This window comes from Armigeres subalbatus, chromosome 2, assembly GCF_024139115.2.
Source record: "Armigeres subalbatus isolate Guangzhou_Male chromosome 2, GZ_Asu_2, whole genome shotgun sequence".
NCBI classification, from domain to species: Eukaryota; Metazoa; Arthropoda; class Insecta; order Diptera; family Culicidae; genus Armigeres; species Armigeres subalbatus.
Window position 1 is genome coordinate 265,965,609 of NC_085140.1, and position 11,419 is coordinate 265,977,027.

Sequence of the window (11,419 nt, forward strand, 5' to 3'; positions counted from 1 at the left end):
TTCATTTAAAAAAGTTAAATTTAAATTTACCCGGTATTAGCTTCTGCCTAGAGTTTTATGATTCTTTTAATGTGTATATAAAATGGTCGTTATGCCAAATGCCCTAAAATCATTGACTGTTTTTCTTGCCAAACGGTCGTTATGTCAAATGGTCTTTATGCCAAATGGCCCCTGGTCATTCAACTCGGTATGCCAAATGGCATTATGCCAAACGACATCATGCCAAATGGCATTATGCCATTTGGGGTAGCCCCGTTCATATTTAGTATTAATTCTCAGGTATTAATACGAACTTTTTGTGTGGTATTTAGTCAAATCTAGGAAATGGTGCATTCTGGGGTATGGTATTCTGGGGATTAGGACATTCTGGGGAATGTCTTTCGGGGGATTGTGGTATTCTGGGGAATGGTTTTCTGGAGAGTAGTGCATTCAGGGGAATTAATTTCTGGGGAATCACTTTCTGGCAATGGGTTTCTGGGGTATGACATACAATCGGATTTTCTAATAGAAATCATAAAAAGGAGGTGTAAATAGGTAACAAAACACCCTTTATTTCTCAAAATAAGCCAAACGAGACAAAGGTACGTTCTTCTTGGAAAACAGGATATGAATAATTTAATTATATATAAATATAATAAAATAATAAGAATAAAGAATTATTCTTCTAATTCATGCATTTACCGGGTTTATGGCAAAAGTGGGTATAATTCCCGGAATATTTATCTGCAATTCACAGAGCATGTGGAGATTGTCCTTAAAGTCATCATGTTGCGAACAGAATTCATGTATTAACTGTGGTAGCAGCAGGTATGTATTTGCTGCCTATATGATAAGCTAACGGAGTATATTACACGCGTCGTTTTTACGCATATTTGGGATTTACGCGATACCATTAAACATTTTATCCCGTTTTATTATGTTTGACCAATTATTGATTTACGGTCAATTCTCCCAAAGAATCCATAGCAGATGATGAACTTGAGCCATAAAAAATTTAAATGTCAATTTGAGAACAGTTTTTTTACAAGCATATCGTAAGTTTCGAGTGGAAGAAGGATTTTCATTTTTAATTCGTTAAAAAAAACGACAAATACCTATATATTTTTCCACGTTGGTACTAATTATTTTGAATCTCCTGTGTTAGAGTATGGCGTGATTAGCGCAAAAAAGGTTTGCCTTTTTGTATATTTGGTTTTTGAATTTTTGACGAAATAATTTCAATCAACACAATTATTGTGTTTTTTTCCAAAAGCGCAAAAAAAATGTTTTTCACTTATAATGCATTTTCCGACTTAGGGCTCTTCACTAAAAAATGTAACGTACCTTGATTTGACTAATTCTACGTAAAACCTAATTTTAATTTTTTTTAGGTACTTATTTTTGTTGTTGCCTGTTTTCCCGCTTGCAAGGCAGTGGCAAATATATTGCCACCAATGTTGTCTTGCTTGGCGGGCAGTGGCAACTATATTGTCACCAATTTTTCAATGTTTCTAAACTGTTTAATGTATAACAAACATATACATTTGAGTTTAATAATACAGTCAAACCTCCATGAGTCGATGTTCTATGACTCGATATCGACTCATGGAAGCAAATTATTCCATCTCAAAAAATATTGTCTGGGTTATTGTGATGGTCCCTCCAAAGAGCTTTCCAAAGATTTCCTATTCCACATCTCGATATTTCTATGAGTCGATGGTCCCTTCAATATCGACTCATGGAGGTTTGACTGTATGTCAACATTGTGTCCTATTGTTGTTTTTGTTAATTTATTGTTTAGATTCGTTTGCCTTATAAAGGGTTAATCAAGGAAGTCATCGTTTCAAAATTCGCCAATCCGATCACAACAATTTATTTAATAAGAACTCCCAACCATCACCGAACTTACCTGGCGGAATTCAACCAGATGCACCAGAACCGTAGAGCCGATCCCACTTAACGTACTGTGCCAGATCGTTTTGCGAAACACTTGCCCGTACCCGACTAAGCGCTGTCTTGAAATCCTCATGACATACCGGTCGCACATCATCCTTCCCAATTAGTCCAAGCTGGTCAAACGGAATCGATCGGATTGGTCCCATGGAAGCTTCGTGGCACAAAACCTTCATGTCGGCACCGGAAAATCCCTCGGTCAGTTGTCCGATCTCGTTGATCTCCATGATCGAGAGTGAATTCTTTTCGCTTGCTAGCAAACGAGTTAAAATTTGAACTCTAGCGGAAAGCTCCGGCAGAGGGATGTATAAACGTTTGACGAGTCGACGACGGGCTGCTTCATCCAGTTCCTGTGGCCGATTGGTAGCCCCAACAATAAGAATTCTTTCATCTTCCGCTGTGGCAGCCCCGTCCAGTTGTACGAGGAACTCCGTTTTCAACCTTCGCGAGCTTTCGTGTTCCGTTTCCGAACGTTGACAAAGAAGGGAATCGATTTCATCTATGAAAACAACCGCCGGTTGATGTACTGATGCTACCGCGAAAAGGGCTCGAACCATCTTCTCCCCGTCACCAATCCACTTTGACGTGAGCGAGGATGCACTGATGCTGAAGAAAGTAGATTTAGATTGGGAAGCAATACACTTCCCGATCAAAGTCTTTCCAGTTCCTGGTGGGCCAAACAAAAGAATTCCCCGAGGTGGTCGACGCAAACCGGTAAAGATGTCTGGTCGCAGAATCGGCCAAACAACAGCTTCCTGAATGATAGTTTTGGCATAATCAAGTCCAGCGATGTCTTCCCAGGTCAAAGCAGTGAACCGATCCATGATTTCGCTGCGAATCAATTCTACCATTTTAGGATCTATGTGCCGAAGACGTTCATCAATTTCTTCTTCTTCAGGTTTTTCTTCCTGGCTGAAGCGAGATGAATTTGGTGAACAGTTGGTAACAGGTTTATTCGTCCCATCACTGCCATCGTTACGAACCGGACATACAAATTTATTTCCCAGCGTTCGGCGGCCACCAAGAGATTTTTTGCCGTATGAAAAAAGTGGAGTTTTTCCTGGAGGATTGGCGCTTCCATATTTCTTGAATGATCAAAAATGATTCGTTAAATTATTTATCAAGTTCTATTTAAACAAATGTGATGCGACATTAATACACCTACTTACTTTGATATTCTGGATCTGCAGTTCATCTTTCGCTGTACGAAAGTCGCTTTCTTCAGTCTTATGTTCTTCTTTAGTGCCACCATGCTTTCTGGAATCCGATGAAGCAGCAACGGTGGCTGTTGCTACCTTTGCCGAGAAAAAGCTTCTGGTGGACGTGGCAAACACTCTCTTGGATATTTCTTCCAAGGCCACTGACTCACTACGCTCTATTCCTCTCAGATGTGTAGGTTTTTTGCTAGATGACTTCACAGATTCTTCATGAAGATTTAAAACCCTGCCTGTTCTTATTTCCTGTTCACTAGTTCCATTCATTCCTGGCACATCGTCACTAATTGTGCAACTTTTGTACGGGATATTTCCATCAAACACCGATTCTACCAGCTCGTCGTTCAATTCCCAACTGGCGCATTCTTCATACCGTCCTCTGCACAACCGTTCCGTAGTCAAATAAGTCAAGGGATTGTCCAAAGCAGTTTCTGTAATCACTGAATCGTCAGCATCGGCATCGTCCGGTTGGGTGGCTAAAAGCTGCATAACTTCGTCACAGTAATTATTAACGGAATCGGGATCAATCACCAGATCTTGATAGTCGTTCAAATGTTGCTGAATCATCGAGCTTGCCAATTTTTCGTCGTTACTGCTATAAAAATTGAATTAGGAACAAAGGTGAATATACCTACTTTTTATTAGCACTAGCTAAATGGTTGGTGCCGCAAGATTATAAAATGCAAAAAATGTTTTTTTTTTCTACGAATACTCACCCAGCGAGGGCTTCAGTAAATAGAAGAGAAGTCACATTTCGTAGGGTTTGGACTTTTTCAAACGGATCTTCTATTTTTTTAGCATTTTCATTGATTTTAAGCAATTGAAATATACTACTCATTATGATTTTACACAAAATTAATAGTATTCCATTTGATTAGAATATAGTGATTATTCGGATTATTAACTATTTTTAACAAAAACAAGCAGAACAACACAACAACGCGCGCGAAACATGTTTTTTTCGTTTTTTCATTTACTGACTATAAGGTTTTACATCAAATAAACATAACCTCAAAAACTCAATCGAATGAACTCAATTTGACATTTATTGGTGGTAGGTTCATGATGTTCATCCTATCTCCCGCAGCAAGCGGATGAACCTTTGTTTATATACAAACCACCGATACCTGTCAAATATGGAAGAAATTCACCAGGACGCAGCCGTGGCTACATACGTATGACGTCACACTGTGAAACCATTATATGGTGGGCACTGCACGGAAACATCTCTTTCTCTTTCATATCTCATAAATTTTGACGTTTACTGGCCTTGTTGTTTTCTAATTTCTTTGCAGCGAGAAAGGGACAAAGCAGTCCGTGCAGTGCCCTATAGGGATGTCGCAAATTAATCGATTACTTCGATTAATCGATTAATCTTTTTTTCCTTTGCTTTTGAGACGTCTAGACGCTCAGCTTGATTATATTTTGAATCGATTACTACACGGAGAAATTGGAATACTCAGAAGTGGGTGTTTTTTCACCCATCTCCGAGATAAGTGGACTACACTGTGCCACCAAAGTACTCTTTAATGGGTAAAAAAGTACCCATTATGAAGTTAAATAGTTCAACTCATTAAAAGAGTAAATAGCCTTTACTCATTAATGAGTAAAACGCATATACGTCAAATTGAAGTGTAATTTTTACCCATTATGGCAAATTGAAAAAATATCGGGGTGGGTAAATTTTGCTCATTTTATTATTTGTGTTTAATAAGCAGATCAAGTAAAATTTTCAATCGATGATAATAATGTTTGAAAAACGAGGAAAATGAGCGAGCAAACGAATTTTATTTATTTAGGTACTTATATTAAAGGAAAAACAAAAGAATATAATGACTTAATTAAGATAACATTATGAAGTTGACAACAGATGGCGACGACGATTTGTTTTGATATGTCTTGCCAAAATTCGACTTTCCAGTGCCGGATGATGCTCATCCTTTCGACGACGCTGTCGGAGACGCTGATGGTCATCAAGATACGGTGAAGTACTGGGATCCAACGTTTGCCTTGGGCAGAAATTCGGGACCGGTGTGTCGCAGGATAAAGTTCCATTCTGGTGCCGTTGCGTGTGGGAATTCGCCACCCTGTTACATGAAGTCCACACTTGTGCCGAAGCCCTTTCCGATTCAGAGAAGTTAGCATATCTTCGGTGTAGGGAGCGAGAAACACCAACAGAAAACGATGAGTTACTACATCCATTCCCACAAACGATCCGCTCCAGCTCTTACGTCGTCCACTGACTGGCATCCACCGACAACATTGCATTTTGTGGCCAGGATAATTCTTCTAGCGCAAACTAAAATTAAAGATAAATATTTTTACATAAGCATTCGGTTAGACCGAACGGTATTAAAGTTCAAAACTTACCGTATTTGAATATTATTTTAAAGCCTCGTTTGAAGCTCTCATGATTGTTTTTAAGAATTTTAAAATTTAGCCTCGCACGGCCCGCTCGACCGAAACTGAAATGAACACTGTGACTTATAAGATGTTTTTCACCCATTAATGGGTAAATGCTTTGTACAGGAAAATGGATAGAAAATCCCCATTAGTGCCCGAACACAATGTGAACGGCAATGCGGCAGAACGGAACTGCGGCAGAGCGGAATTGTTCTAAAACTGCCGTTGCCGTTCTGCCGTTGCCGCTTTGCCGCTAACCAACCCACAATGTGAACGGTTCAAAGGCGATACTGACAGTTCAAAATAGCCACAAACAGTTTATTTTTGTAACATTATTGTCATTATTTTCACTTTTATTAGTATAATAAAAGGAGGGTATCATGACTTGCTGTTTCTTCAAAAATATATACATTCGTGAGCAGATTTTTAGGCAAAATTATATTTGTTTACAAATCATCTTAAAAAGTACCTTAGGCATTCTCATTCGTTGATCTTGATTGGGACGTTTGACGTTTACCGCTTTGCTGTTTCGCCAAGTTCCAAATTTCTGAAATTTAGTACAATGTCACTTTTGCCGCAGCGCCGTCATTGTGGGCTGCACCATAAAGTTCCATGTGTTGGAAATTTGCCGTTACCGTTCTGCCGCATTGCCGTTCACATTGTGTTTGGGCACTTATCGAAAAAAAATATATACCCATTTTTTTGACAGCTCCATATGCCTCAAAATTATGTATACTTTTTACTCATTAAAGAGTATTGTCAGGTTTACAGTGTAACCCATAAGGTGCACTCAGAAATAAATAAATGCTAAATAGATTAAAAGTCATACTAAAGGTAGCCTCACACCTCGGGAATTTTGCCCACGGATTTTTTCCCCATGCATTTTTACATATGCGATGTTTTCGGGATTTGGGCACGGAAAATCAAAATCCCGGCCCCATTTAAAATGCACGGGGACCAAAATCCGCCGGAAAATTTTCCCGAGGTGTAAGGTGGCCTTAAAGGTGCCGTCAGACGTTGCAAGCAAATCACTCGCAACGAGCATTTTGCTCGCAGAAAGCGACAACTGTCAAAAATTTTCCTGTCTGACTACACTGAAAGTGATTGCATGCAAACAAATGACAACTCGTAAGCAAACGCTCGCTTGCAATGTGTGACTGCTAAGCGTTAAAAATTTTCAACTCGCAGAAACGAAATTGCGCTTGCTAGTGCAGCACTAGCAAATTTTTCGCTCGCAAAATTGAAAACGTTTTCAGGTGGCAGTGTTGCACTGCAAAAATAGGAATGAAATTAGATTTTGTGGCCGAAAAACAAGTTTTTCGTTTTTGTTTATATTTGCATGAGAGTAAATCTGTCATTTGCTTACAGTAAAAAATTGCTACGTGTGACTGCAATTGCGAGTGCTCTCAGAAATCATTCGCTCGCACGAGTGATTTGCTTGCAACGTCTGACGGAGCCTTAACTGGCTATTCGCCTGGTTGACCCCGCATTAGTTTAAACTTGAACAATACTGAGATAGTATAACTTTAATTTATTAGCGCATAGTATAACTTTCCGGTATATATACATAGTATAACGTCGCTTTAATTATTTTGGTTTAGTTTTGATTTGTCAAAAACAATAAACAACAAAATGTCCCATTTCTTTATAAAATTTCAGTTCAATATTTTATTGATACACAAGCATAAATTAATAAATCACATACAATTTTAACGGAAGTACTTTATATTGATCGGCAAACTCGATGATGGTTTCCACGGCAAAATCTCTGGCTCGGAGCAACAATTCGATGATGGCAGTCCCATGCTGAACCCGTTTCGCAACGACGACATTCACCGCATCTCAATCCTCCGCATTTCCTCCTCCGTCGCAATTATTGGTGCAACTGAACGGCATCTATCAACTAGTCGCAAGTGACGATACCGTTCCAACACCTGGGTATATCGTTCCAGATACCCGCACACAAAAAAAAATCGTTGGTAAAAACCAAAGAAACGTTGGTAAAATCAAGAAAATTAGTTAGTGATTTTCAGTAGAAAGTATACAACTGTTAAATTTACCATTAGAAAAATGTCATCTCAGCAGAAGTTTTGACAAGAGCTACCTTTTCAAAATAACAATTTCTTCTTAAATCGACATGTGCATTTTGCATTAGAATTAACTATTGATACTTTCAAATCAACAAGTTGTGATCATTCTCAATTTCACAAGAGCATTTTTAATCGTTTTTTCAAAATAAAATTCTACAAATTTATATTTTATCATTTTGATTCCATTTTATTACTTTATTTTATTCATTTCATTAAAAGACTGTACACATTTTCACATGTTTTACAATTGAAAACTTTTGAAAACTTGAGGAATCATAAAGCCGATGTGCTGGATGGTCTCTGATATTCTGGTGATTGATGATGATGATGTTGCGAATCTGACCTGAAAGTAAAAACACCCGGAAAAAGTTAAATTTCGTAGGCTTCAGAAGCTGGTTGTAGATGGCCACGAGTCCAGTAATAGTGGATATGCGGAAGTATCTAAAATTTAAGCATTTTTTTACATGCTTACCTTCACGGGAAAACCTCCCATATCCTTTCTTCAGACACATGCTGCGAATGACACCGGTTTCCTAATTCGTTCTCGGATGGTACAGGAACAGGGTCATCATAGTGTCACTTTATACTAATGACACACTGGTGGTACAAGTACCATGGTACAAGAATCTTGAAATGAGTACCATACCAATTATTGTCTTTATTAAAGATAGTCTTGGAATAATTTTCTTGTTCTCTTGTACCATGGTACAAGTACCACAGGTGTGTCCTTAGTATTACATGCTGTTCTCTGAAATACATGAATCCCAATTAAAATTAAACTAAAAAGCCGCACCACAAACAAACTTACTCGGTCTTTAGCACAAACGTTGAGTAAACTTTTTGTTTCTTATTTTCAATAATGACGGGTCAGCTAAGCTGCCAATTTCATTATTTTCGTTGTCCGTGTTGCCAGAGATGCATAATATGAAAGTTAATTTGACTATTCTACAAATTTTGATTTGAGTGCACTCACTGTAAAAATCACAATTTTAATCTGAAGAAAAACTTTCAATTTATTCAATTTTACATTTGACTAAAAAGTTTTAGCTTTTAAAAGTACCACATTTCACATACTTTTAAAATGAAATTAGAAAATGTTGGAATCCCAACTTTTTTTTTCTCTGTGCGGTGTCCTTGGTTCGTAGGGATACATGTCGTGGACGTTTTCACCAGGAGCCATCTTCCTTGAATCCAGCGCGTATAGAAGTTTTTCCCGTTCTGGTCCGGCTCCAGTCCTGTCTGTTTGGGAGTACATTCTAAGTTTCCTTGAATCTCTGCCAGAACAAGGTTTTGCCTTCGTTCGTTTAATATGTTCCGACACCTTTTTTCCATTTGCCGCTTGTTGAATATCTCCGCGTTGGTCACGGTGGAAGTCATAGTCGTCGTAGTTTAATTACTGCAATACGGTCATTTCATGTTCCGTCATTTATCGCAACTCGTTTGGTGAAAACTTTGACCTATGGAAGAACCAGCAAAATTGATTTAGGTACTCAATAAAAATCGATCGCAACAGAATTATTTCGATAAACTTACGTTTTTTTATATATCATTCGCCATTCGCTGCAGAACTTCAATTTGCTTGAACTGACAGAAAACATGTCTCTTCAAACTTTTCAGAGAAAACATAATACATTTCTAAATTTTTAAGCACAAATCGGACTTAGTATAAATTTTATTGTTGAATAATATTCTTTTTATACTAGGCTATGTTTTAATATGATAAATCACTAAAATTATTTGATTTTAAACTATACTTGTTTAACCTCAATTCTGAGTGTGGGTAAAGTGGCTTTACCCATAAGTGGGAAGAAGGCTTGTACGTCAAAATTGATGTGTACTTTTCAACCACCTTTAAGAAGCAAATTTTCTGTTCGGATGGGTAAAAAACACCCACCTGCAGTAAAAATAATGTCAGCATTGAGGATTTTCGTCTAATAATTAATTCTGATCACAAATAAGTACATTTCAAAACAACACAACAATCGAGTAATTTATTTTCTCTTTGATGTTTTAAATTTTATACATTCGAAGTTATTGAAAACATATATTCACAAAACGTATATAAGATATATTGAGCCTGGCATTTGTGCTTTTTCATATGAAGTCCAGCAATGTCCTTTTGCATAATAGTTGTTTCGTTTTGAAGCCATGTATAAAGGTATCCTGACCCCGCCGTTGTTTTTTAATATAATACCGTGTGCGACACTTATATAGCGATTCAAAGAAAAGTTATCTGAAAAATAAAACACAAAATGAGTTAAACTTAGAATCCGGAACTTCCTAAAACAAAATTTTAACTTACTTTCAACGCTTATCATCTTCTTTGAAGGTTCCCACATTTTACTTATTGTGTAAAGCTTCAGCGTACCACATTTTACTTCAGCGTCAGTACAGCTTACTAGTACTTTATCTGTTTCAAATAAATTGCTTTAAATAAAAAGACAGGTATTTCTTGAGACGCCATTCTTCAAATTGCTAACTATTTTTTCAACCATAAAGGCATAAAAAGAACTCACATTTCTAACACAATAGAACTATTTGAAGATGGGTACTTTTCCCCCATTCTGCATATTATAAAATCACTCACCTTTTTGACAGCTTCACTCAGAAATAAAATAAATCCGTAAAGGGTTTGAAATTAAACTTTCTATTCATTTTTGACATATATACTTTACATAGTATAAAATGTATACTATCTAAAATTAGAAATTATACTTAAACGGAATAACGAGAAAATATTTGTGTTAGCATTCTGTCTTTAGTTTTTTTTTTCAATTCACGTGATTATTCTAGTTAAGTTACCGCGTTATTTAAGTACCTGGGCTAAAATGATCCGTAAAATTAAATAAGTTTATACAATATATCCGCATCGATAAAAATGTAAGCAGCGGCGAAGAGTAACAACTGTAAAACAAGATGTTATTTATTCTAACAATTTATTCTTTTTCTAGATCCTTTCCGATCAGATCTATGATGGTATCGCAAACAATGGAACGAGGAGGAGCGGCCGCATCAATTCTGAATTCCTCATGCAGAAATGGAAATTATGACCGCTGGTACTTATTATTACTGTTGTTCCTCCGAGAACGGATCACACTGGAGAAACATCAGACATTGCAGCATTCAGCACCGGCTGCCTATCCACGGAAAACACTTCCCATCACCGTTGGTATGCATGCTCCGGTGTCTCGTCCCGAAGAATTAAGATTATCCTCGGTAGAGGATCGCCAAAAACCGGGTCAAGAAATGCTGCACGCATCCACTATCAGTTCAACGAGTCAATCAGGCCTCGGCTTCGTATCTCCAGGTGATCCCTCGACCGTCTCCAGTGTGACCGCTCCGGAAAACAACGGAATGCCGAGAATGAACTACAAAATCATGTCTGGGCCAAGTTCGATACCTTCGTTGTGATTAATGATATGTAGTACCCACCAATTTATTTTCGAAGTTTTAGTTTTTGTAATCGGCACGTCTGAACCGATTTATGATTTATTATAAATTGTATATCAGCAATAAATAAAACAAATAAGATTGTTCTACTTTGATTTTCTTTTCAAACATTATAAAAACAAAACAATAACAAACAAACATAACCTATAAAGAATAAGACAATCCACATTAGGCTAAACAAGCATAAAGCTTGTTTATACTAGCGAACGATTTTCTTAAAGTTATACTAACTTGGTATTTCTGGATTGAATACGAATTTGGGGTCAACCAGGCGAATAGCCATTTAGAATGACTTTTAATCTATTTAGTATAGATTTTTTCCAGAGTGTT

The 11,419-nt window shown here is 37.3% G+C and overlaps 1 protein-coding gene and 1 long non-coding RNA gene across 3 annotated transcripts; both read right to left on the reverse strand.

Annotated features, from left to right (window-relative positions):
* Window positions 1-1,820: 1,820 nt before the first annotated feature.
* LOC134216287 (fidgetin-like protein 1) lies at window positions 1,821-4,127 on the reverse strand. Of its 2 annotated transcripts, none has more exons than XM_062695217.1 (3): window positions 3,863-4,127; window positions 3,102-3,738; window positions 1,821-3,017 (listed from the first exon to the last, which is right to left on the reverse strand). In XM_062695217.1, the coding sequence occupies exons 1-3, from the start codon at window positions 3,982-3,984 to the stop codon at window positions 1,899-1,901; spliced, it is 1,878 nt and encodes a 625-aa protein (XP_062551201.1). In that variant the 5' UTR covers window positions 3,985-4,127; the 3' UTR covers window positions 1,821-1,898. The 2 variants fall into 2 exon arrangements, with proteins under 2 accessions (XP_062551201.1, XP_062551200.1); XM_062695216.1 differs by having other exon boundaries at window positions 3,102-3,741.
* A 788-nt stretch (window positions 4,128-4,915) lies between these two features.
* LOC134216288 (uncharacterized) lies at window positions 4,916-5,644 on the reverse strand. The gene is made up of 2 exons (XR_009980594.1): window positions 5,517-5,644; window positions 4,916-5,445 (listed from the first exon to the last, which is right to left on the reverse strand). It is a non-coding gene; the product is annotated as an uncharacterized LOC134216288 (long non-coding RNA).
* Window positions 5,645-11,419: the final 5,775 nt, after the last annotated feature.

Bases quoted from the DNA above. Each gene is read 5' to 3' on its own strand.
- LOC134216287 (XM_062695216.1), bottom strand. From the start codon at position 3,984: ATGAGTAGTATATTTCAATTGCTTAAAATCAATGAAAATGCTAAAAAA. The intron at 3,742-3,862 runs GTGAGTATTCGT...CAATTTTTATAG, and splicing joins TTTACTGAAGCCCTCGCTGG to CAGTAACGACGAAAAATTGG. The intron at 3,018-3,101 runs GTAAGTAGGTGT...TGATCATTCAAG, and splicing joins TGCAGATCCAGAATATCAAA to AAATATGGAAGCGCCAATCC.